The sequence below is a fragment of the Macaca mulatta genome, chromosome 9, assembly GCF_049350105.2.
Source record: "Macaca mulatta isolate MMU2019108-1 chromosome 9, T2T-MMU8v2.0, whole genome shotgun sequence".
Lineage (NCBI taxonomy): Eukaryota > Metazoa > Chordata > Mammalia > Primates > Cercopithecidae > Macaca > Macaca mulatta.
Genome location: NC_133414.1, coordinates 131,749,442 through 131,776,386, shown reverse-complemented (window position 1 = coordinate 131,776,386; position 26,945 = coordinate 131,749,442). Strand labels below are relative to the sequence as shown.

Sequence of the window (26,945 nt, the reverse complement as noted above, 5' to 3'; positions counted from 1 at the left end):
TTTTCAGTTATATTACTTTATTTTCTTTTTTTAAATGTAGCATTAAAATCATCCAACATACAGATATTCCTATGGCCTCTGGCACATTTTACTCTCTTTAAAGTTAGGTATTTTAAATATGAGATGAAGAAAATCATCTCATTAAAATGGCAACATTTCTGATAAATGTGTTTCATATTTATGTGATGGGTAATTGACTCCCCATCTACCCCTTCAGTCCAGAGCTACAGAAGATAGCGCACAACCACAGCTAACAGGTGGAGGCTGCCCAAGTAGACAGGGCTCCAGAATAACAAGCAACGGGGTTAAACTTCTGAAACAACAAGCAACTTCTTTATTTGTACAGAGTAAGAATATAGAAGAAAAGCTTCATTTTCCTTTTTAGCCCTTTTATTAGTGTTTTGCCTCCACCCAAGTTACTGCATACCAAGCAGCTAATAATAAAAACCAACTGACTTAAAGTCTCTGAAATGCATGCAACTTAAAATTCCCTAAAGCACACATCGGTTCTGAGTCTGATTTTTACGGGGCAGAAGCTACGGTGCTGTTGGGTTACCAGGGGTGTCTGTCGTGCTGCTGGGGTTTGAAGTTGCTGCTGCTGTGGCTTCTGGCTGCTGGGTTTCTGTGTGGGGATCTTCCCCATTTCCAGCATTTTTCTTGCCCTTGTCTGCTGCCACGGCACCCATCTCCATGATTGCCTGCAGTGGCTGATCGGCCTCAAGGTTGCTGGGCTGGAGTTCATAGACCTGGACTTGACCTGGGACATCAATGGCTTTCTGTTCAAGTTTTTCCAAGATGGTCTGAACCTTCCGGACACCGTCTCTCCTGGCCTGACGCACGTCGGCTCGTCCCTCGGGGTCCACTGAATCCAGGGCCAGCAGCTCTTTGGTCAAATACTCTTCGATCATCAGGTACTTTTTGTCAGTCTTCTTGCCTTCAAAGTTGTCTACAGCCTGCTCCAGCCCCTGCACCTTCTCCAGGATGGCTTCCACTTTCAGCACTCCTGGATGTTTTGGGGGAGCCTCGGCTTCTCCTGGTTTTGGAGGTGTAGCTTCTACAGGGGCAGTGCTGGGGGCTGCCCTCTCTTCTGCAGCCACATTCTTGGGGGAAGAGGGGACAGCAGAAGGGCCAGGACTGGGAGAAGGACAAGGAACTGAAGCAGGGGGAACTTTTACCTCTACCTTCTCAGAGGGAGGTGGGGGCTTCTGGGAAACAGGTTTAGAATCCGCCTCTTTGCGGATCACTTGAATTGGGACGTGTCCAGGAGGGAGTTCTGGTCCAACTGGGCCTGGCTTACTTTCTGGTTTGTTTTCAGGCTGGGGAACAGGTGCAGATTCTCGATGGGTCATGGGCTGCTGAAAAAGAAAAAAGGACACAAAAAGATATTTTTAATAACTGACTGAAAGTCACAGAAATTGTAGCTAGTACAGATTAGAAAGAAGACTGAAAAATGGCTTTTAAAAAAAGTTTAATAGTATAAAAGATTTTCAAAGTCAATCAATGGCTGTTACAAAATAAAAACATGATATTAATCATGTATGTAACTAAACCATTAGTCAGGCTTCCATTGATCACCCCGGGCTATTTGTCTGTTACCTCTCACTGAATTTCTCTGTAGATGGTATTCTTACGACAATGAAAAGAAACCTAACCCTACACAAAATCTTTAAAAATTAGCCAGGTGTGGGAGCTTGCACCTGTAGTCCCAGCTACTCAGAAGGCTGAGGTGGAAGAACTGCTTGAGCCCAGGAATCCAAGGCTGTAGTGAGCCATGATTATGTCATTGCACTCCAGCCTGAGTGACAGAGCGAGATCCTGTCTCAAAAGAGGGAGGGAGGAAGGGAGGAAGGAAGGAGGGAAGGAGGGAGGGAGGGAAAGAGGGAGGGAAGGAGGGAGGAAAGAAGGAAAGAAGGGAGGGAGGGAGGGAGGGAAGGGAAGGACATAGCAAAAACTCATGCTGACTGCTGAACTAGGCTGACTCAGAGCAGACTCCTGAGTGACTCCAGCTCTCAGGTGATGCAGCCTTGGAGTCGCTGCCTCTGGTCCTCCTTCCTTACGCTGTGCAGACAGTCTGCTCACGGTGTGATCTTCTCGTCTCCTGTTTTAGGAAAGATATGATCTTCTTTTTTTAAAACCATGACAGCCTAGTAGTTTCTGCCCAGACCAATGTATTTTTTTAGAATTAGCCAAGATGCTCTAAATAGTTAACTCTAGAACAATTTTGCTTCCGGATAGCTGTGCTGTAGCCTAACATTCAGCAATGACACAGCACCTCTGTGCTAGCCTCTGGCTGCACAGATTTTCCTGTGACTGTAAACTACAGTCATACAGACATACAGAGTTTTTGGGGGGACGGGGTCTCACTCTGTTGCCTAGGCTGGAGTGCAGTGGGGTTATCACAGCTCACTGCAGCCTCAACCTTTTGACCTCAGGTGATCCTCTCACCTTAGCTTCATGATTAGTTGGAACTACAGGCACATACCATCATGCCTGGCTAACTTTTGTATATTTTTTGTAGAGACAGGGTTTCGCCATGCTGCCTAGGCTGGTCTTGAATTTCTGAGCTCAAGCAATCTGCCCACCTTAGCCTCCTAAAGTGCTAGGATTATAGGTGTGAGCCATCATGCCTAGTAAACCATATATTTTTAAATGAGCTATGCTCAAAACAAAAATACATTGACTCTTTTTGGTTTTTTTTTTGAGGTAGAGCCTCGCTCTGTCACCCAGGCTGGAGTGTGCAGTGGTGTGATCTCAGTTCACTGCAACCTCTGCCTCCTGGGTTCAAGCAATCCTCCCACCCCAGCCTCCCAAGTAGCTGGGATTACAGGCGCCCGCCACCATGCCCGGCTTTTTTTTTTGTATTTTTAGTAGAGATGGGGTTTCATCATGTTGGCCAGGCTGGTCTTGAACTCCTGACCTTAAGTGATGCACCCACCTTGGCCTCCCAAAGTGCTAGGATTACAGGTGTGAGCCACTGCGCTTGGCCTTATCTTGGCTCTTATTCATGTAAGTGAATATCTAAAACCTTTTTTAAAATCTCACCCTAATTTCATCAACTGGGAAATAACTAGACTATATTATTTCTAAACTATTCCCAGTTTACAACACTCAATTCCACTATAATGTTCAGTGAGGTGAAATCCTGGAAAGCCTCCCGAAAGGGAACTTTGCATCAGCTCTAAAAGGGAAGTTACCACAAACATGGTTAATGGGGGTAAAAACAGGATGAGATAGTGTTTCACTGATTATGAGAAATACATGGGAATGATTTGGATAAAATATCCCTCTCTCTACAAATGGGCCCCTCCTAGGATTGCTGAATCCGAGTATGGATCTGGTGTGAGACGTAGCTGTCTACACCCCAGCAACCTCCTTTTCCATCAAATCTCTTTCGCCAATCCAGACATCCTCAGCTTTGGCCCTTACCACTCACAACCCAACCACGCACCCCTCCCAGGTTCTGACAACAAGACGGCTGTGTAAGAAGTGACTTTAGAAACACTTTAGAGAGGGTGTTCCACGGCCTGTGCTTTTCAAAAACATCAAGGCTGTGAAAGTCAAGAAAGGCCGAGGAACTGTCCCAGACTGAGGGAAGACTAAAGAGAAGTTGCGTCTAAATGCAGTGCTCATGATCCTTGTTTCAATCCTGGAAGACATCCTGGAAGTGGGGACAAACTGCTATAAAAAAGATTAGAAAATGGGCTGTGCACTGGATAATAATGTTGTAAGAATGTTAAATTTCCTGAATCTTGTAAGTCTGCCACGGTTATGAATGAGAATGTCTTCCTCTTAGGAAAATATTTGCTATTCAGGGGAAAAGGGACATTACATCTACAAATAATTTTCAAACAGTTAAAACACATCACTAATACGAGAGAGAGAAGAAATGACAAGACGAATGCAGACATGTTGACAAACAGTGAACTGGATGAAGTGTATGTGGGACTCTGTATGATTCACACAACTCTTCTATCAGGTTGAAATTATTTCCAAATAAAAAAAATTTTTAAGAGGAGGGTGCTCTATTCCAGCGCCCTGGCCAGTGTGACCATTTGTAATAAAAGAATAACCCATGTTTGTTCACAAGGAGTTTTCCTCTTTAAAAACTGTAGCATTCAGCTGCTGGAGTTGCAGCCACAGGGGGCCCAGGGCTGCTGACTGTTCTGCTGCTAGGCTGCAAGCTGCTCACACTAAATGACATCCTCTTCCAGGAACCTGCACCTCGTGTCTCCACTGGAAGATAACCAGACCCCTGCCTACAACCTTCCCCAGGCCAGCACGGCTTCCAATCCACCATAGCTGGCGGATGCCTCAGCCAGACCACATGGTACCTGATTACACAGGGAGGAGGGGCGTTAAGACATGGGCCCTGTGGTCAGGCTCAGCCCTAAGCTAAAGAGATAAAATGAACACTTCTGAAATACCCAGAATAATCACATGTTGAACTCATACAAGTTGGGAGTCTCTCATTAAGGGACTCATATGAGGAGTCATGAGATGAGAAGGATGAGTAGGCTTCATGGAGGAGACAAAACTGGCTCATCCCTCGGAGGACGGAGAGAACCTGTACTGTGCAGGCATTTCAGGGAGCGGGTTCAGCATGGGCAAAGGCACAGGGGTGGGAATGAGCAGAATGGGCCTGCAGAGTGGAGTGGGTAACTGAGCGGAAGGTGACGCGCTGCCTACGCCCAAGATGAGGCTGTGGCTGCAGTGTGGATGGGGGTGTGAAGAGCCCTGAAAGGGTGTGGTGGGCACTAAGGAACCTGGTCCCAGCTATGTAAGTTCTTCCAAGCTGTTTCTTCTGCCCTAAGTCAGCCGCAATGCACAATGATCAGCCCAGCATAAGCTGCAGAGTGCGGAGGGCCTGAGCAATTGTCCTGAATTTCTGTTAATACCTAGCAGTTTCTCAAATCTCACTTCCCTCCAGGTACACACATGTTAAATAGGCAGGGATAAAGGGGGAACCCAGGGCACCCCACAGAGCTCCTGTAGCCCTGGAGACATACCACCATAACCAGTCTGCTGACGACTAACTTCCCGTACCTGAGGCCTGTCGACCACGGTGTGCACACGGATGGGCGAGGGGGAGTGGAGTGGCGTGCTGCTCCTGGCTGGTGAGCCCTCCCGGCTCGATGCACTCTGGACAGGTGACCTGAATGGGGAAGCTGCCCGCAGGGGCCGGGGCTCCCAGTCATCCCCTTGGATCTTGTGGTATACAGGCTGGTGGGTCTGGTACTCCCCCTGCTGCGCTGGGTAGTGCGTCTTCTGGGCTTGGTGGAAGGAGGGCTGGGCTGCTGGCCGGGTAACGTTCTGCTCGTGTATCACCGGAATGGAGATGTACCCCCGTGGGAGCTGGTGACTGCCCAGGCTGCTCCTGCCGGAGGAAGGCAGGCTAGCCGAAGAGGATGAGGATGAGCAGTCGGAGGCAGCTGGAGACTGGGACCGCTGCAAGAGACACAGGGTAGAGGGCATGACCCCACGAATGAACCCCCTGCCGTGGCATCCTGACCATGCCTTCTGCTGTGCACCTCCTCAGGGCAATCCATATCGTAAGACCTCCTATCTGTAATTTTCAATTTTCAAAGTGTGGGGTTAAGACTGGGAGCTTTGGGGCTGGGCGCGATGGCTCGCGCCTGTAATCCCAGCACTTTGGGAGGCCTAGGTGAGCAGACAACCGAGATCAGGAGTTCAAGACCAGCCTGGTCAACATGGTGAAACCCCATCTCTACTAAAAATACAAAAATTAGCCGGGCGTGGTGGTGGGCACCTGTAGTCCCAGCTACTCAGGAGGCTGAGGCAGGAGAATTGCTTGAACCCAGGAGGCAGAGGTTGCAGTGAGCTGAGATCGCACCACTGCACTCCAGTCTGGGCGACAGAGAGACTCCATTTCAAAAAAAAAAAAACCACACACACAAAACAAAGACTGAAGGCTTTGGAGTCAAGGGGCCTAGGTTCAAATTCCTAGTAATTCAATCATTTTCTAAGCTTCATTCAAAATATAGGAAGAGTGGGCTGGGCGCAGTGGCTCACGCCTGTAATCCCAGCACTTTGGGAGGCCGAGGTGGGAGGATCACAAGGTCAGGAGATAAAGACCATCCTGCCTAACACAGTGAAATCTCATCTCTACTAAAAATACAAAAAATTAGCCGGGGGTGGTAGTGCACGTCTGTCGTCCCAGCTACTTGGGAGGCTGAGGCAGGAGAATGGCTGAACCTGGGAGATGGAATTTGCAGTGAGTCGAGATCGTGCCACTGCACTCCAGCCTGGGCAACAGAGCGAGACTCCGTCTCAAAACAAAAACAAACAAACAAAAAAACAAAATATAGGAAGAGCACCCCCTCCCTCACCGGGCTGCTCTGAAGATGACGTCAGTCACCTGGGCATGTGCCTCAGCCCCAGGCCAGCACACAGGAAGCGCTCATACAGGGGATGTGTTGTCCTCATTACCCTTTCTTTGCCAATCTACAGAGAACTCGGCTGAGCAACTGGGAGCTAGCTGCAAGCATCCCGTGTGGCCCAAGGCAGCTCAAGTCCCTTTCCCTGCTGGGCCACCTTCTATTCACCTTGAAATTGAGAGCATTTCCCCTTCTAAGTGCCTTGTTAGCTTAAATTTGTGAAGATGTCTCAGATTTACATGTCACTTTGATTTCTTGCAGCAAAACCATTATAAATATAGGTATTACTTCTTTTTTTGTTGTTGTTTTTGTTTTTCTGAGACAGTCTCACTCTATTACCTAGGCTGGAGTGCAGTGGTGCAATCTCAGCTCACTGCAACCTCTGCCTCCTGGGTTCAAACAATTCTCTGCCTCAACCTCCTGAGTAGCTGGGATTACAGGAATGTGCTACCCCACCTGGCTAATTTTTGCATATTTTGTAGAGACGAGGTTTCACCATGTTGGCCAGGCTAGTCTCAAATTCCTGGTCTCAAGTAATCCACCTGCCTCAGCCAGGTACTAGCTCTTTAAGAAAAGAAAAAAGCCTCTGCTATTCCACATTAACTGTAACTTTTCACTCTCAAGCAGGTGTGAAGCTGAACAGATTCAGAGGGAGCTGAGAGGCAAGTGTGACTCTGGGTGCAGATAGGACATGGGAGTTTGTGCCCAGGAACAACGCCGACACACACAAGGGGATGATCTACAGACAGGAAAATGAGAGGGCTTACTGCTCAGGAATCCTACTAGGAATGCCTCAAATCTCAGCTAAGAACCAGGTTAAATATTTTTTAGCTATTAATGCACAGAATCCATTGACATATCCCTGAGATGTTTGGCTTCAGGATTAAAATGCCGTCTTAAAGCAGTTGCCTTGCTGACTCCTTATTTCTTTTTAAACTGTGGTGCACAGTGAGGACAGGCATGGGGTCTCATTTTCCTATCAATATAGCTCCACCAGTGGTTAAGACTGATCCATAAGCATTGAACTGAACAAAACAGTACACAGCTATCTCTGTGTTTCTGAATAGAAAGCCCAGTGTGAATGAGGAGCACGGAAATTAGGAGCCAGAAGGCAGGTCAGGCTTCCGGTCCCAGCTCTGCTCCCTCCACCTGCGTGCATGTGGAGCAGGCAGGCTGTAGTGTGCCCTTCCGAGCTGTTCCTTAACTACAAAAAGAAGCCATGTGATTCCTGCCCTGCCCCACTGAAGAACAGCCCTATGAGATGCTGGGGGATGACATGGGGCTATCACCCTGTCTTTGCTGGGTGACCTCTGATGCTGCAGGCCAGGCCTAGATGCCCTGCATGTGAACAGGTGCCTGGCCCAGGGCAGTGTCCTCGGGGACTGGGCCCGGCCTGGGAAGCACAGCGGCTCACTCCCCAGCAGGCCCGTGAGCCTGGCCTCTCCTTACCTCAGGTCCATGAGAGGCTGGGGGCTGGGCTGCCGCCACTGCTGCCACCTGTCCACACTGTTTATCTGGCTGAGTGGTTTCTGGCATACCCCGCAGAGGTGACTGGGACCTCTGAGGAGCCGCTGGTGCCGCCTCAGTTCGGAATCGCTGCATCCCAGGCTGGGGATAGGCATGGAAAGGGTGCGCCTGCCGGTTCTCAGCGCCTTCATGGAGCACGGGAATGGGAATGTAGCCTGGTCGGAGCTGGGGATACACAGGGTGGCCTTCCCTAGCAGGTGGCAGTCTAGAGCCCTCCCGGGAAGGGCCATTGGCAGAGGATGGAGTCTCCTGAAATAAAAAGTGGAGAAACACAGGCTCGTTAGAAACCGGGAAGTGAACCCTCCTGGCGGAGAAAACTGTGGCACTTGGCACTGTGATCTTCCTGAGTGACTTGGGCCTCACAGCGTCAGCCAGCTCCCAGCCCCTGCACCCTCCAAACCTCTACCCCTATAGAGCCTGCTGTCTGGCCAACAGTTTACGAACTAGGGACATCAGGAGAAAGCCAAAAGTATCTGTTAAGCACAGGAAAGGTTCCAATTCCCCAAACTGGTAAGACAGGTTTCTTTTCTGGGTGAACGAGGGCAGCAGTGGGTGTAGGAGAGCCGCCCACGCCCGCATTTTCAGAGACCTGGATCAGAAGGTAAGCTCCAGGAGCAGGGGTCAGCTCCAACCTCTACATTACAGCAAGCATCTCTGTTTCTAAAAAGGCCCTCGCGTTTCCCAGCAACACAGAGCTTGTGCTGGGCCCAAACACAGGACACAGTTTGGGAATCTTTACAGAGAAGTGGGCTGGGGAGTAAGGGCTGCCTCCTCAGGAGTACTGTTAGAACAATCTGCAGGGGCCGGGCGCGGTGGCTCAAGCCTGTAATCCCAGCACTTTGGGAGGCCGAGACGGGCGGATCACGAGGTCAGGAGATCGAGACCATCCTGGCTAACACAATGAAACCCCGTCTCGGCCGGGCGCGGTGGCTCAAGCCTGTAATCCCAGCACTTTGGGAGGCCGAGACGGGCGGATCACGAGGTCAGGAGATCGAGACCATCCTGGCTAACACAATGAAACCCCGTCTCGGCCGGGCGCGGTGGCTCAAGCCTGTAATCCCAGCACTTTGGGAGGCCGAGACGGGCGGATCACGAGGTCAGGAGATCGAGACCATCCTGGCTAACACAGTGAAACCCCGTCTCTACTAAAAATACAAAAACTTAGCCGGGCGAGGTGGCAGGCGCCTGTAGTCCCAGCTACTCAGGAGGCTGAGGCAGGAGAATGGCGTGAAGCCAGGAGGCGGAGCTTGCAGTGAGCTGAGATCCGGCCACTGCACTCCAGCCTGGGTGACAGAGCGAGACTCCGTCTCAAAAAAAAAAAAAAAAAAAAAGAAACCCCGTCTCTACTAAAAATACAAAAAAATTAGCCGGGCGAGGTGGCGGGCGCCTGTAGTCCCAGCTACTCGGGAGGCTGAGGCAGGAGAATGGCGTAAACCCGGGAGGCGGAGCTTGCAGTGAGCCGAGATAGCGCCACTGCACTCCAGCCTGGGCGACAGAGCGAGACTCCGTCTCAAAAAAAAAAAAAAAAAGAACAATCTGCAGGACGGGGAAGGACAGGGACGCAGAGGCAGCGCAGGGGGAGAGGAGCACCCAGGGTTAACTGTGCCGCCTAATGATGCCAACTGACAAAGATTCTCTGCTTGGCCAAACCTTAGGCTTCTGAAGCTTCTCCTAGGCCCATCTGTGCACTTCCTTGTAAAGTCAAGTTTTAGCAAAAGACACTGTTAAGACAGTTTAGCCAGAAGGCCCCTCCCCAGCCTCACTATCTGATCAGCTTCCTCAGCCTCCATCATCCCCAGGTGCTGTCTAATCACCCTGGCCTGTCTTCAGCAAGAATCCTGTTTGGTCAGCGTAGCCAGAAACGCCCTTAGCCCTGATGCTTCCTCTTCTAATGTTCCATCCACTGACCCCCACACTGCTCCCTATCAGTTCCCACGCGCCTGTGCTGTACGTGAAGTTGCACCCAGTCTCTCCCCGCAATTGCAAGACCCCACTGCCGTGGTCCCTGTGCCTATCTTGATGGCCCTGAATAAATCTTCATGACTGTGCTTTAACAAGTATCACTGAAGAACTTTTTCTTCAACACAACAGAGCCTGCTTGGGCAAGGAGCAGTTGGAGTCCTTCTCTTATGCCCTCTCTTGAAGTTCTCCCTTCAGTGGCCTGGCTATTTTCAGACCCTTGAGAAGGCCAAGTTCCAGATGTACCGCAGGAAAGATCTTATTTCAGACAACAAGGCTGGCCAGTCACTCACTGGGCAGTGCCATCTCTCAGCAAGCTGGGGCTGCGCAACAGAAGTCCTAACAGTCCCCGAGCGCTGAGGGTCCTTTCCCAGGAGGGGAGCTACTGACATGTGTCACTTGCATATATCTGTGTAGGGCAACTCTTAAGAAGGGGAGTGATCTTTCCTGACAGCGTCAGCTCTCTGCACAACAAACAAATACCAAAGGCTAAGAATCTATGAGCTTTTAGGGGACAATCTCCACTGCTACAAAATCAATCAAATGTTAAGGACAGATACTGAGGGCTGCTCTGCACTTTGAGTGAACAGACCATTAATTCTGTGATGTTTCTATTTGTGTGCAGGCGTGGGCACCAGGTGGCTGACCCTGGTTTAGCCCTTTCAGGCCCATCAACTGCCTCCCTCCTACTGAGACCCTGCCCTTGGAGGGCCTCCAGCACACAGGAAAGGCATGGGTGTCACTGTGTCCTTGGGGACATGGGCAGACAGGCATTCTCAGATTAGAACAGCCACGTGCTCAGGGCGGCGGCATTACATTAGCCTGCTTAACTCTCAGGTCACCCAAGAGCAGGAGCAGGTCCAGGCCTCACATTCAGAGCTGAATTCCTGCCGCGAGACGGCCCTGACAGGGAGCCAGCAAGAGGCGCTGAAGAAACCCTCTGCTACTCAGCGTTGAGTCATAACATGCCTGTGGGCATTGTGTCCACTCACTGAGGTCCTCCTCCTTCCAGCCGAAATCGGGGCCTGCATTGGTCCTGCACTGTCATTTCTGCTGGCTGCCCAGGGGCTCATTGTTTCTTCCCAGCCATGCACAAAAGCCTCAACCATCTGCACACTTCACACAGCAGGGCCCAGCAGTGAGCAAACCCTCATCCGCCTCCTGCTCCTGGGCGAACATCCTGCCACCTGCTGAGTAGTCCTATGGGGTTATCAAACCAGCACGGCGCACTCCCTGCCAACAGGCACTTAGAAGATGGGCTAAGGAGGCAGGAAACAAATAAGCAGCAGAATGACTTGGAAAGCACGGAGGCCCTGAGGGCTGGGGAAAGGCATGGGCTCTTCCAGGGTAGACGCTGCCCTAGGTGGGGTCTAAGTGTGATTCGTACCTCTATTCCTAACAGTTCTATGAGCTTGGGTAATTCTCTTACCTCTGTAAGCCTTCACTTCCTTTTCTAGAAAACGGAGCTAGCCAACACCTGCCTGGGAAATGTTGTGAGGTTTTATAAGGGCACATCAAGAGGAATGCCCAGAAGACTGGCAATAAATGTGAGTTTCTCCCTAAATAGGCATAAAATTATGCTCTTCAGACTCCAAAGTGTCAAAGGAATCAAAAGTGAAGGATAAGGCCAGGCGCGGTGGCTCAAGCCTGTAATTCCAGCACCTTGGGAGGCCAAGGCAGGCAGATCACCTGAGGTCAGGAGTTTGAGACCAGCCTAAGCAACATGGCGAAACCCCATCTCTACTAAAAATACAAAGATTAGCTGGGCATGGTGGTGGGCGCCTGTAGTCCCCGCTATTCAGGAGGCTGAGGCAGGAGAATCGCTTGAACCCCGGAGGCAGAGGTTGCAGTGAGTTGAGATCATGCCACTGCACTCCAGCCTGGGCAACAGAGCAAGACTTTGTCTCAAAAAGAAAAAAAAAAAAGAAAAAGTAAAAGTGAAGTACAAAGTGAATCAATGTGCTAGAAACCAGAATGGTGGTCACCTCTGGAGGAGATGGTAATGGCTGGGAAGGGTCTCGAAAGAGCTTTCCGAGGTGATGGGAATATTCTCTTTTTCTGGGTGGTGGTAAATGCGTGTATAGCTATGTAAAACTCCATCAAACCCCCACACTGCCCACTCCGCCACATCCCACCCACACTCTCTGGTTTTAACTGGGAGAGCTGCTGATCCCAACCCCTTGTAGCCAGACCCTTCCAGGGTCTTCCAGACCCAAGACTCCCTTGAGGAGATGCAGCTCCTCCTGGGGGAAGCCCCCGGATCCAGAAGGCCCTGAGCCAGTCAGCCACGAGCTGAGCACCTCGTGCATCTTGCTGAGCACATCTGGCACCTCCATTGAAAGAGAAGGGGAAGAAGACAGGAGAGAGAGGAGGAAGGAAAAACAACTCTGTCTGCACACAAGACGCCGACAGCAGAGGCTGCTTGCTGGAAGCCAATATTCAACCTTTCCAGAGACATGGCTTAGTCCACGGGGAAGGAACGTGGTCACTGCAGGCAGGCGCAGTGGTGTCAGAAGAGCGGTGGGAAGCAGTGGCAAGGGGCAGGCTTGGGGGTCAGTGCTAAGCTGAGGGAGATCAGGCTGGAGGCCCAGGGGCCAGGCTGGAAGTGGGCGCTGAGGTTCACCCTTCTGAGTGTTCCAACCATCTCAGGAGATGCCTCAGCAAGACAGAGGGACTGGAAAGAAGCCAGGACATGCTGGGAAGTGAGGAGGGACGTCAGGGAGGAGAGTGAGGAGGTGAGCGCAAAGCAGGGCAGAGGGCCTTGAGGGGAAAGGGCATCCAGAAAGATGAGGGGCACATGGGGGGAAGGGGACCTCCACTGCGTATGAGGTCCACTGAACAGGCCAAGCCTGCCAGCACAGCTGGAAAGCAGAGAAGGTCAGGACAGGCAAGGGCGGCCTGGCTGCTTCTCCAACAGTCCTGAGGTCTGTACTCCTGGGTCCAGGTAAATTAATGACCCATTTATGCCATTTAATAAAAAAAATGTGTCTCCTTGTGAGCACTGCATCTAAAAGACATTCCAGGCTCCCTTCCACTCTGGTGGGGTTTTGTCAAAAAAAAAAAAAAAAAAAAAACAACCATTGCTTTAAATAAAAAACATATGAATTTCACAAAATAGGCAATTAAACACTTTTACGTGAATGAATAATTTCAACCAAAAATGAAATTCCCACCCGTAATGAGGTCTGTGCCACATTCTGATGCTCCCATCTACCATCATTAGGGTCACAACAGCAAATGCTTCCGTTTTTACTAAGTAAAAAACACTGCCTGGGCCAGGCATGGTGGCTCACACCTGTCATCTCAGCACTTTGGGAGGCTGAGGCGGGGGGGATCACCTGAGGTCAGGAGTTCGAGATCAGCCTGGCCAACATGGTGAAATCCTGTCTTCACTAAAAAAAAAAAATATAAAAGTTAGGCTAGGCCCGGTGGCTTACGCCTGTAATCCCAGCACTTTGGGAGGTCGAGGCGGGTGGATCACAAGGTCAGGAGATTGAGACCATCCTGGCTAACACAGTGAAACTCCGTCTTTACTAAAAATACAAAAAAAAAATTAGCTGGGTGTGATGGCAGGCGCCTGTAGTCTAGGCTGAGGCAGGAGAATGGCGTGAACCCAGGAGGCGGAGCTTGCAGTGAGCCGAAATCGCGCCACTGCACTCCAGCCTGGGCGACAGAGGGAGCCTCCATCTCCAAAAAAAAAAAATTAGCTGGGTGGGGTGGCGGGTGCCTGTAATCCCAGTTACTCGGGAGACTGAGGCAGGAGAATCGCTTGAACCCGGGAGGCGGAGGTTGCAGTGAGCTGAGATCATGCCACTGCACTCTAGCCTGGGCTATAAGAGCGAAACTCTGCCAAAAAAAAAAAAAACACGAAAAACAACAAACATCGCCTAGAACTGGAAGAGTTAAATTGACCTTTCTCTCTTCTACAGTGTTTTCAACACAATCTAGCAAAGAGAGATATTTTGTAAATAGAAGAATCAAAAGAAAAAAATGTGTAATATTTACAATTCTCCTAGAATCTCACTAAAACATGTCTCTTCAATCTACTAAGTGTTTTCAAGTTCAAGCACATCCAGATAATGGCTCTTGGTTATACCAGCATCTCTCACATAAGGCTCACTACGTGCCCCTTCATGATGCAAGCGGGAGCTCGGAATCTGCCTCCTCAGAGTTGGGGGGACAGCTCTGTGTGATCACGGGACAGGGACTGGGACGCAACCACAGTGACCAAGCAGATGACTGCTGATCCTCACGGCCACCTCGTCAGGGCCCGCCTGCAGCTCAGAGCTCATTATCCTTATCTCTGGCTAAAGACATCAGGAATACATATTATACAAAATCCAATTAGGAAAGAAGAGCCCAGGGGCTCAGTCCTGACTCTCACTGCTTATCTCACTATATTAATTTATAAAATGAATTGGTTAATTCTGCCCCCTTGTTTGTGCATTGCATTAAAAATCTGAGGCAAGTCTCAGGGTACCAAACAACTCCACGACATGGCCAAGATAGAGAGCAGGAAAAAATGACCCCAGATGAGCCAAAATGTGCCCTATTATATACAAGATATTATGATTAGAGAAAGCCTGAGGTCAGGTTCTGAGCCTTGGTGAGCTGTTGGGCTCGTTTGCTTAAGAGCAGGTCTAAACTGCACTACTGGTTTTTAGAAGCAACATGGGCGCCGAGGAACAGCAGGAGACCTGGGAAGAGGCTGCACTTGGTCCTAATGCTGGCTCTGCCCCTAAATACATGTGTTACGGAAGCGGCTCACATGCCCTCTGTGAACCTTAGTTTTCTCAGCTGCAAAATGAAGGGGAGGCCCAAAAATGTTCTAGAAAGCAGTGGCTCTCCAGCACTTGGGGTATCGAAGCACCCAGGAAATGCAAAAATTACAGACTCTAAGCCAATCCAAGTAGGTCTGATTCCATAGGTGTGTGAGGAAGCCTGAAGGTCTGCACTGAGAAAAACAATGATCGAAAGTTCCTTTCAGCTCTGATACTCTGTGTGGCCTGATTTCCAAAGTCCCTTCAAGTTCTCAACAGCTATACAAAGCCCCCAAACAAGGAAAAGTTAATGTCACAGAAATCTAAAAACGACTACTCCTAACTACACTCAAATCATGTCAGAATTGCAGGAACTCAGAGCACCCCAAAGTTTCATGTCCCAGATGAAGAGGAGGGCCCGCCCAGCTACGGTGGTTCACGTCTGTAATCCCAGGACTTTGGGAGGCCGAGGTGACCTCACCTGAGGTCAGATCCAGTCCAGGAGTTTGAGATCAGCCTGTCCAAAATGGCAAAAACCCCATCTCTAGTAAAAATACAAAAATTAGCTGGCCATGGTGGCGCATGCCTGTAATCCCAGCTGCTCAGGAGGCTGATGCGCGAGAATCTTTTGAACCTGGGGGTGAGAGGTTGCAATGAGCCAAGATTGCACCACTGCACTCCAGCCTGGGCAACAGAGTGAGACTATGTCTCAAAAAAAAACAAAAACGAAAAAACAAAAAACAAAAGAAGGAGGTGGCTAACACCCGACCCTGTGCCCTAAAAGCGGGGTGGGAATGACAGCCCCTGGGCACCTGCGAGGTGTCTGCCTAGCCAGGCGCACGCCGGGCACACGCAGGTTCACAAAAGAGCCGTGGAGGAGAATCCACCGTGACCCACCCACAACTGACTCCCTGTACACTGAGTGGCCACTGAACCCTGAAAATGGGCACCTTCTGTGAGCCCCAATCTTGGCTCCATAGTACAGTGCTCTTTAAAAAGTGGGTTCCACATCTACAAACCACAGCTTCCATCACTCTGGTCTGAATTAGGAGAAACAGTAACAAAGGCAACTCTTAGGGCTGTCTCGTAGCACTTCTGACTTGGCAGGTCTGGAGTATTAAGTAGGACACAGACTGTATTAACTGGGTTTTCAGGCCAGAAGAGCCTTCACGTGGGTCAGGTGAACACTTCAAAACTTCTAAAACAAAGAAAAAAGATGGAAGAACACAGGAATCCTGGAACTCCCCATATGGGTAAGGCCTGGATCAAAATTAAGTGGCCTGGCTCGCCTCAGTCAGGCAGGAAACAAACAAAACACTTTCTTCCAAAGTGTAACTGGAGCTGGGTGTGGTAGCTCACGCCTGTAATCCCAGGACTTTGGGAGGCCCAGGTGGGCGAATCACCTGAGGTCAGGAGTTCCAGACCAGTTTTGAGGTCAGGAGTTCGAGACCAGTTTGGTCGACATGGTGAAACCCTGTCTCTACTAAAATTAAAAAAAAAAAAAAAAAAAAGTAGCCAGACAGGGTGGTGGTCGCCTGTAATCCCAGGTACTTGGGAGGATGAGGCAGGAGAATCGCTTGAACCCACGAGGCAGAGGTTGCAGTGAGCTGAGATCGTGCTTATTCCACAGATCACGCCATTGCACTCCAGCCTGGGCAAGAGAGTGAGGCTCTGAACTAAAACAAACAACGACCAAAACAAAAAACAAAGTGCAACTGGAGTCGAGCTTTAGCACCCTACCAAAGTTCTCTGCTTGCTATGATGGGATGCATGAATGAATTAAGTATTACTGCCCATTTGATACTGAAATAAACAATAAACAGCCATTCACATCCCTACAGCCAAAGTCAAAATCCCTTCAGTCCCCACTGGATTGTAATATAGGGTCTCTCCCACTCCCCCAGCACTGTTTTGGGCACATAACAGACTCGGGGAAAATTCTGAATAATAAACTAAGTCCACATTCCACTTACAGCACACCTGAGGAGTTAGGCTTTGTCCAGAGACTCCTGGTAAGACAAGAGGTCTGTGCCAACCACATACCCTATAAATGATCACAAGTCACAGGCTACTGGAGGCTTTATCTAATACGCCTGTTACTAAAATATATATACATTTTATCCTGGGATAAATAGATGACTGTTCCTACGTGATTTCAATGGGGACAATTTTTTTTAGAAGATGAAACCAACATTGCTTCTCTTTGCAGCTGTGTCCAAATAAACAGGAATGAACCAGCATGAGCCTGGGTCTTCAAGTTGCCACCCTGGGTTCCAGTCCCTCCTTGACGCTTACCAGCTGTGTGACCATGGACAGGACTCCTTGCTACTAAGACTGTTTCCCCAGCTGTAAAGATCCCCACATTTCCCAGGGATTTTTGCAAGAGTTAAGTGAAATAAGGTACAAGTCTTTGTAAACTCTGAGCTGCTCTGTGCCCTAAACAATTGGGTTTCTTTTTCTTTCTTTCTTTTTTTTTTTTTTTTTTTGAGACTGAGTCTCGCTCTGCCACCCAGGCTGGAGTGCAATGGCATGATCTCAGCTCACTGCAGCCTCCGCCTCCCGAGTTCAAGCAATTCTCGTGCCTCAGCCTCCCCAGTAGCTGGGATTACAGGCATATGCCACCATGCCCAGCTAATTTTTGTTTTTGAGACGAGGATTCGCTCTTGTTGCCCAGACTAGAGTGCAATGGCATGATCTCGGTTCACCACAACCTCTGCCTCCCAGGTTCAAACGATTCTCCTGCCTCAGCCTCCTGAGTAGCTGAGATTACAGGCATGGGCCACCACGCCCAGCTAATTTTGTATTTTTAGTAGAGATGGGGTTTCACTATGTTGGCCGGGATGGTCTCGAACTCCTGATCTCAAGTGATCTTCCTGCCTCAGCCTCCCAAAGTGCTGGGATTACAGGCATGAGCCACCGTGCCCAGCCACAATTGTGTTTCTTTATTCCACAAATAGTTATTGATGGACTCAGCTTTTCTTCAGCACTAGCTGGTTGGGCTTACTGTTTAAAAAGCCTAATTCTTTTTTAAAAAATATATTTATTTATTTATTTTAGAGACAAGGTCTCGCTATGGGGCCCAGGCTGCTCTGAACTCCTGGGCTCAAGTGATCTGCCTGCCTGGGCCTCCCAAAGTGCTGGGATTACAGGTGTGAGCCACCACACCCAGTTCAACAAAGCCTAATTTTTCAGTCCGTCTCACCAAGTTGGTAGTAAGACGGTCAGAATTAGAAGCCCCTTTATCTGAGAGTCTTAAGAGGACTAATTAGCAAGGATGTCACTTTCTCTGTTGAAGACTATACCTAAAGTTTCACAACCTGGAAGCAAACAGCCAAAGACAACTCTAGGGACCCGAGCCCTAAACTACCCGCCTCTCCAACAGGCCGGGCTGCTGGTCTGGGGAAGAGGCCTGCTCTGCAGACAAACTCCTGGCTGAGCAGGGCACCCAGGTGCACTGACTGTGGCTCCTTGACACACCTCCCTGAGGCCTAGAGAGAAAAGCCAGGCCAGGTTGGGGTACAGAAGGGTCTGCCTGGGAGCAGAACATCTGCTGGCATCTCCTCAACATCCCCGATGGCCCCTCACCAGGGCACATGTCAGTCATCCCCAGGCCAGGCACCATCCACAGCTGCTGGTATTTCCCCTGCTGGGGGCACTCAAGTCAGCATCCAGGCTCCCGGCAGCCCCAGCCCTGCAGCCTGTCTCACGGGTTCCATGTGGCAGAGGTAGGAACTGGAATGCAGCCCAAGGTCACACAAAAGTTAGCTTCAGGGCATGTGAGAAACTACCTACCTCTTCTTTAGGGAAAAAAAAAGAAAAGAAAAAGAGCAGAGCCACCTGCTTTAATCAATCCAAAGTCACAAATCATAGACGGAAAGAACCTGAAATTTCCATCTCAGGAAGCAAACCCTGAATTTAGACAGAGCCAAGGAGAGGGCCTCTCTCATCTGCTACATTTCCATGCTAAACGTAACGGTCAGCCACCTGGCAAGTCCATCCTCCAGACAAGACCTACAAGTGTCTGTTAGGTCTCAGCGTACAGGATATCAGCAGACGTGTATTCTGTACAAAATACAATTTCCAAAAGAAAAACATCCTCAGTTCATCAGCTGCCATGCAGGCAAGGGGACCCTCTCTGATGGACGGTGAGACCCTTGAGTCCCAGGGGGGACTCTGCTCCCACCTGCAGTGGCTTCTCAAGCATTTGGCCCACAGCAGCCACACCCCCCAGAAGAGGGTGGTGGCACTTGGAAAACTCCTCCTTCCTTCCGTCTGCGGTGACATTTACACCCCTGAGAGCTGGGTCCAGAACAGCTGTGCAGGTAATCGGCCCCTCAGTAAGGTGGGCTGATGTCTCCCCTCACAGGCTGCACTCCTAGCTCCTGCCTGGTACTTTGGGGCTGCACAGACACGGCTGAGGGAGACCCTCCCCTTGAGGAGCTGGGGCGGAGTAAAGCCAGCGCTCTACACAGCACTGTGCAGGAAACAAGGCCCCAGCCTGTCTCGGGCAGAGGATGGGGAGATGCATCTATGGACACATGGGGCAGGGGTTGGCAGCCGGGTCAAGGCTCCGGAAGGCCCCACAGCTTCATCTGTTACTGTTCCTCTACATCCTCCACTCACAAGGGGCACGGGAAGCCCCAGGGAGGGCTCCGAGGGCCACCTGGACACTAGTGGGGTGAGTCAGCTGCACTCCGTACAAAGGGGTAAGAGGAGGCCTTGCTTCTAAGAAACAAGACCCCTGGCCTGAGAGCTGAAAGGCCCACAGCCAGCCAGGTCAGTCTGTTGTGTGGAGAGGTCACACGTCTATCCACAAACACACTTCCACTCCACAGAGCAGGCTGCAAATGTTTCCGGGGGTTCCACGCATGCATCAGTTCAGGTTTTGGGGAGTTCACCTCCCATGCACCATCTTCCTTGATTCTCCCAACCCTGCTGATGGGAGCATTGCTATGCCCACTTTACAGAAGGGGAGACTGAGGCTCAGGGAGGGTAATGCTTTGCCTAAGATCTCTAGAACTCAGGTTTGTCTGATGGTAAGGCCAAGTAGATGCTAACCTTTCTGCTACTCCTGTCACAGCTGTACACTATGACAATATCCATGCGTCACTAACGTCTCCAAAGCTTCACCTTCCCGGGGTAAAATGCAGCAGGAGAGAAAGGCTTCCATTTCGCCCAGCCACACTGGGCTGAGGCTCAGCCCTGGAACATTCAGTTCAAGTGTACTCTGGGTCAGGGAGCCAGCACTCCATGCTGAGTCATCGGGCCAGCCAGGCAGGGCACACGAGAGTGAGAGCACTCAGCTTAATTCTGAGTCACCACAGCCCCAAGACGGCAGGGACGCCCAGCATGGAGCACTGTCAGAACCGGGGAAGACCCCGTCCAACCCAGGAAGGAGTGCGAACCCCGCTGGGATGCTGGGGGTCTGAACTGACCCTGAAAGGGTGGGCCAGCGAAGCGGATGGCTTTTCTTCTGCACATGGAGGCGCCTTCCCATTCTCCCACTGTGTGGATTTTTAAACGGTCCATTCATTTATTCATTCATTCAATGTCAAGGAAGAATTTTTTTAAATAACTGAAAAAAATATGTAATTCTACTTTAATAAACACTGAGGAAGATACTTTAAAACAGGAAACGTTTGTTCTCCAACTGAATGCTAAGGAATTTTCCGTAGAAAGTCTCCCCAGTTCACTGGGGCATAGCCCTGTGCTGGGAGCTCTTGGATGGCTGAGCTGTTTACAGGCTCCTGACGCACAGAGCCGGCACTCTGCGATTCTAGGCTTTTCTGAAGTGACAGTGAATAAGAAGCTTCACGTATGCTGTGTCTGATCTTACTGCCAGCCACAGGAAAAAAAAATTTTAAGAGACTCCTTTCACAGTGCCAGGGGCTGCGCTCTGCGCAGCTATGGAAGCGGGGTCTGGCTGCTGCCAGCTACCAGCCTCTCCAGCCCTGCTGGAAGATGCTGTGTCATTGGGAGAAACAAAAAAGATCTTCTCCAGACCTGTAAGGATGAACTTAGGAAATCAATACTGAAGTCCCCTGTGCAGAGAAGGCCACTCACAAAGTGACGAAAAGGAGCAGGCCTCTGGGACCTTTAGGAGCCCAGGACAACTCTGCAGTTCTTAGGAACCAATGGGAGGCTTCCCAGGACACACCCGCACCCTTTCCGAGCAGCTCTTCTGTAACTGCCTTCGCGCTCTGGGCAGGCCCGTGTTCTACCCTTCTCCGCAATCACTCTTGCGATCTTTTCTGAGCCTGTGGACCCTGCCAGGCATCAAGAGGCAGAGATGAAACACACAGACTCTGCCCCAGAACTCTTAACGGGGTGTGACCCCAAGGCAAAGCAGGAAAGTGCAGAGCTTAGGAAAAAATACTCAAATTAAAATAATATGGGGTCCAGAGGACAGCGAGCCTGCTTCGGACCAGGGAGAGGCAGGACATGTTTTGTGGAGAACGGCCTCGAAGTGGGCAGACTTGTCCTCTATATGGCATTTAACACTGTGACTCGCACACTGTGGGCACCAGTGAATTTCAGATGGGGTGAAGGAGTGAGTAAAGTTAGTCTGGCCCATCTCCTAAATCCAGACCCAGGTTCAAGAAACAGGCCAACATTCCTGATTAACTGTACAAAGATGGACTCAAGGCTGTTTATCATCTCAAGCTGTGCCTAGGGAGTATAAAGCAGCCAGGCCCGCTAAAGGCAAGTCTGTCTGTCACCCCTTCAGGAACCCAGGTTGGGGGTAAAGCCACAGAAGTCTTTCTGTTTATCACAGGCCAGGCACACTGCCTCCCTAAGTCTGCTGTTCCATAAGTAAGACACTTCATAGTTTCTCCTTCAGAGAGCTGGTGAGGATTTAGAGATAAGGCTACCCAAAGCATCCACTCATATCTGGCACATATATATAAGTGTGTTGACAGACAGAAAAATACTACATTCATTCCTCTCTCCCCAAGTTCTTCCTAAGCTTTTGTAAGCTGCCTGGCTTCCTAAAAAGCAGCCAAGGTCCCAAAGATATATTCATCAAAATACGTGACAACTTAGTAACACCAGATATCTCATATGGTATCACATGTGCCACATGATGCATACAGATGAATCCTGCACCTGCAAAACGAGGGGCTCTGAAGCCTGCCTCAGAAGGCCGGCTGATGGGCATGGTGGCGTTCACCTCTAATCCCAGCTACTTGGGATGCTGAGGCAGGAGAATCACTTGAACCCAGGAAGAAGAGGTTGCAATGAGCCAAGATTGCACCACTGCACTCCAGCCTGGGAGACAGAGTATGACTCTGTCTCAGAAAAAACAAAAACAAAAAACAAAAAAAAAAAAACAAGGAGGCCAGCTGAGTCTATGCTCTGAGGCAGAAGCAGATCAGGGGTGTGTACCTGATTCACAACAAAAGGGAGCCCGGGAGGGGCTGGAGAAGAACACCGTCAAGTGTGACACGGGGCTCACTCGTGTTCGTCAGTGCCAGAGGATCTCAAAGATCCTAATAAGCAAGGCCTTTGTCTTCAGTTTCTTATGTAAGCTCTCTTAAACATTTAAGAGCAATATTAAAACAGCAAAACTTAAAGGAGAAAGAGTAGGTCTGGATGATGAATGGTTTTCTACTTTGGATGATAAACATCAGAACATCATTTTTAAATGTCAATAGAAAGTAATAAACATGTAGAGTGGTTTATATAAGATGACTGTGTGTCATTCCAGAAACGAGGACAGGACTAAGCAAGCCTCATGGGTGGTATGAAGCTTTCTGACTCACAAGCAGCCCTGATAGCATCCAACAGTTAAGCCTTCCCAGCCCTGGCTAACGTCAAAGCTGCCGCAGGTACTGTGTGCTGGCTCCACCCTCATAAAGGGCAAATCTACCCTACAAAACGTGACAAATGATGTTCTTGGAGGTGCAGTTGGTTCTCATGTGAACAACACAGGCTGTTCTTTAGAGGGGAAAATGAAAGTCCTGGATGAGCTGGGCACCAAGGCACTGGCCATGCTCTTCATTCTCCCCCCAACAAATCACTTCCATGCAGTTGCACAGGAACTTGCTCAGACATAACTGTAACTTGCTGGAAATACGAAGGAGAGAATGGCCACTCACTTCCTGATTGTGCTCTGCCTCTGCTAAGAGGCATAACAGCTTGCAATCGATCTGGAAAGAGTAAAACGATCTCATCTTTAAGAAAATTCAGGAGGCTCTGCTGAACTTTAAGCAGAATAATGGGTCTCTCTATTTCAATCATAACTTGAAACATTTCCAGTGTTATCTGAAAGGATATTTCTATCTCCCTCTCGCAGTGCCTGAGTATAATCTGTTAAATGATCATGGTGAGATTCTGCCAGGTGGGCAAGACAGAAAGAAAAGGCTCTGGCGTGCTTCTTCCTGGGGTCTGGGAGGGTCTCTGGACCACCTCCGCACTGCCAGCCACCCTGCCAGACTTTGCACCGTGCTGTCTCTGCTCTCTTCCCATGTCACCCCCATATTCACACCTCCAGAAGCCCGGGTACCCAGGGAGTTTCCCCAAGAAGGAAAATGGAGGCTCGGGAAAATGCTCTGCAGGTTATTCAGGAGGCACTAAGCCGCAGCTCGTCCTCCCCAAAATGGGATCACTGGCCATCTGTGGCTCCCACTGCCAGTGCAGCAGAACCAGAACCACCAAAAAAGTTTTTTGGACTGAATAGTTTTCTGGGTCCTACACTGAGCAATTCAGATTTGAACATGGGGTTGGGGGCAGGGAGGTGATGAGACACAGCCTCAATCTGTGTTCTTAACAGTCCCTGGAGACTGCCAGGCTGGTAACCCACAAGATCCACAGAGCTAGAGCGGCCCCGCTCCATGAGGGAGAAAAGTCTCCCTTTCATCCCAAGGAGGCCTGGCGGGAACAGCACTCCAGAATATCCAGCCTCTGTTCTGTTTATTCAGGGAGGAGCCTGGAGGAGTGGCTGCACCAGCACTGAATGCCAACCTCTGCCAAAAAGGGGCCTGTACTGGTATGAACTTGCCAAATTAGTGGGAAGCCCAAGTGTGCAGAAAATCAAACTTTAGGGAGACTGCAGGTGGGGAGGCCCAGCTGCTTAGAATGGGACTGGATGAAGCACAACATCTTTGCCGGCAGCCATCCTGCTTCAGCAATGACAGAAGACACTTGCTTTCGCTCTGCCCCTCTGTGAAAACAGGGAGTTGTCCTAACCACTTCAGGAGAAGGCAGAGGATCAATTGCAAGACGGCAGTAGAAGACTAAATACAAAGGTCTAGTCTTTTCTTTCCATTTTCTTACTAACGTGGTTAAATTTTAAACATCGTGAAGCTGAGTCCTCCCCCAAAGGAGAGGTCGTCTCTGGAGCTCCTCATGCTCAATGAACAGCTTTTTACTGATTGACAGCATTTCCTCTTGAAAATGATGATGCTCACACGGGCCTCAGCTCAGCTCCTCCAAAGCCACCCTTTGTTTTATGCAAGGGCCCTTTTCTCATGATGCATTGAGAAGCCCATTCCAAATACAAAATGATATTCTAGGATTCTCCACTACATTTAGTCTCCAGCAAGGTGTAATTCACACAAGTGCAACCAGATATTGTGTGTGTCTAAGAACAGGGTTGAAAGCAATGAAGCACAAACAGCTAATGGGCTGAATGTTAGTTTTCTCCTTAAGTTTTGGTGCCATGCTGACAAGTCTCAAGTCATTCACTTCGTAAAGAGAACTCTTTTCTTGAGTTGATGATGTCCCATCATCAAAATCCAAGCAACCACAGCACAGAGGTCAGTGACCCAATAACTTGGTGGCCAGGAGGGCACAAAGATAATCAGGTATTCTAGCCTGCATGCTTCAGTTTCACAAAACATTCACTTCCAACTTCTAACAGACACACCACCTCTTACTAGAACTTTCCTGACATTAGTTCTCTCCCTGTAATTGGTACTAGCTGGATGACCTTCAAAGTCACACCTGAATTCTCTGGGTTTTTCAGAAAATAAGAGATCTTCTAACTAAGAGATCTTCAAGGACCTTTCAACTTAAAAATTTTGACTATGAAATTTTCAAAGAAACCTTTCCAGCATCAGACTTCTGATGTAATAGTTCTTACTTTTTATTTATTGAGAAGAATAATGGCAGCTAAACCTGCTTTTTTTCTTTTAATAAGGTTTATGAAACCACAGCCTAACCCATGCACCAGGTGGGTACAGGAATATCTCAACTTGCTGGGTAAGTTTCATGCTGAGAACAAAGTGCTGGGAATGTCTATGTTCAAACTTGATCTTCACTCACAACAAAGGCTGCCAGCAGATACCACTGTCCCTATGTCCACAGGAAGAAGGCCTCAAAATAATAGTTGCAAACCACACTAAAGATCAGGTACATCCACGCAGACGCCTAAGAAAGGTGGTTTGAAATGAGTGTCAGTTTCACCCAAAAATGGGCTGAACACACACACAAAAAGGTATATGCAACTGTGCCCACCCCAGCTAATTACAGCCTCTTGTATTAATTTTCAAGAATAAATACACAAGTAATCTCTCGTAAATGTAAACTGCTGCCTGTACAGTGTCTCACTGTTGGGCACCGGAGTTTTATCAATATTGTTAAAACAAAAAGTGCATTAAAATGAAGGGAAATAATACAGGTCTTTCTTCTAAAATAATGGGTTACAAAGTATTTTTAATTTGGTGAGTTTTAAAATCTTCAAAATAATTTACCAGCTCTTTGCTGCTTTTATCTTGCCCAGACGGCAGTAACAATTACGCTTTAAGTATAACATATTTTTTTAAAAAAACTTTTTATTTTGAAAGCTCAAATTTATATAAAATTGAACGAATAGTATAACTATGATTTTTGAAAATTAACAGACTCATTCCAAATTTACGTTTTCAAATTTCATGCTCTTGGGGATTAGGAATATCGTTGCATATATGTAAATGAGACATACTTCTGCTGTATTCCCAAGAGTATCATTACTCTGTTATTTGTGTACTGGTAACAAATTCTAAGTATTTTAATACCATAACAAGGCAGGAAGCGAATGCCATTATAAATATACACGTATCATTCTCTTTCCAGTGTGAGGCAATGTGGTAAGGCAATGGCCAACTGTAAGTCTCAGATCTCTAGTTTAGAAACTGCTGGGGAGAAGTGCACCCTCTTTTATATTTTACAAGTCATACTAGGATACATTCGTATTGAAAGCACTTTCAAACAATAATACAATTTTAATTTAAAATACACACACACGCGCGCGCACATATATATGAATGTTTTGACACCAGCCTCCTGAGTCATTGGGTGCCTAAGATGGGACAGCAAACAAGATACCCCTCAACCAAGTTGGAGAACTTGAGCGGTAAAATTCCTCCCAAAAACCACCATCCAAGCTTGCGAGGGTCCCCCTCGAGTCCGCGGTCAGCGGGGTGCGCCGCGGGTCCCGGGACCGGAGGCCGAGCCGGCAGCAGGGGCCGCGGCGGGCCGGAGCCTCCGGAGCTGACCAGGCCGGCCGCCCCCTCCGAGCCCGGGAGCGTGAGGCCAGCGTCGGACACGCGGCCCTCCGCCCCGAGTCGAGCCGTGGACCGCACCGGACCCACTGCGGGGTCGCTTCCCGGACCACCGGATCGCGGGGCCTCCTCTCGCCCCGACTCCTGTAAAGGGCGGGTCCGGAGCGGGGACTCGTCCGGGAGCACCGGGAGTGTGTGGCGGGGCGCGGAGCCGGTGTCCGCCCGCAAGGGGCCTTCGCCGACCACCGGGCCCCGCCGCCTGGCGTCCCCCCGGCCCAACCCACTCCCCGCCGCCTGCCGTCGAGGTGGCGCCGCCGACCAGGGCGGGCCGCGGGCCCAGCTCACCTTGGGGCCCTCAGAGGGCACGCGCGGGTCGTTCCACGTCGTGGTACGGCTGTTGTGGTCCACGAAAAAGGGCCAGCCGGTCTGCGGGTCGATCTTGATCTCCCAGCCGGGGGGCAGGGGGTCGCGGTCACCGTTGCCGGACGCCACCTGCATCATGGGCGAGTGGGTGGCGGCGCTCATACTGGGTCGGGGTCTGCCCGCCGGGGCGCGGGTGTGGGGCGCGGGCTCCGGGCGCCGAGTCTCTGGCCGGGCCGCCGCCGTGGGCCCCTCTCTGCCGCCGACGTGTCCGGGAAGCCGGCGCCGGGCACCTTTATGAATTAAAGGCGGGGGTGACGTGGCCAGAGAGGGGTGGAAGTGTCTGGAAATAGCCTCCTCGGTGCCAGAGGGGAAGGAGGCGATAAAGGGAGGTAGCAACTGGCCGGCTAGAAACTTCTGGTCCAGTCCAGAGAAGTTGGCCGCGGCCCGGGGTTGGACGC

General features: G+C 49.9%; 1 protein-coding gene across 2 annotated transcripts; it reads right to left on the bottom strand.

Moving 5' to 3' along the window:
- On the bottom strand, positions 1–26,945 carry BAG3 (BAG cochaperone 3). Of its 2 annotated transcripts, none has more exons than XM_015148170.3 (4): positions 26,470–26,945; positions 7,845–8,171; positions 5,044–5,445; positions 1–1,352 (listed from the first exon to the last, which is right to left on the bottom strand). In XM_015148170.3, the coding sequence occupies exons 1-4, from the start codon at positions 26,647–26,649 to the stop codon at positions 537–539; spliced, it is 1,725 nt and encodes a 574-aa protein (XP_015003656.3). In that variant the 5' UTR covers positions 26,650–26,945; the 3' UTR covers positions 1–536.

What these genes read in the sequence shown, in the direction of transcription:
- BAG3 (XM_015148170.3), bottom strand. Translation starts at nt 26,649, where the DNA reads ATGAGCGCCGCCACCCACTCGCCCATGATGCAGGTGGCGTCCGGCAAC. An exon ending in TGCCCTCTGAGGGCCCCAAG is followed by an intron (nt 8,172 to 26,469) that starts GTGAGCTGGGCC and finishes TTTTTATTTCAG; the next exon opens with GAGACTCCATCCTCTGCCAA. An exon ending in CCGTGGTCGACAGGCCTCAG is followed by an intron (nt 1,353 to 5,043) that starts GTACGGGAAGTT and finishes CTTTTTCAGCAG; the next exon opens with CCCATGACCCATCGAGAATC.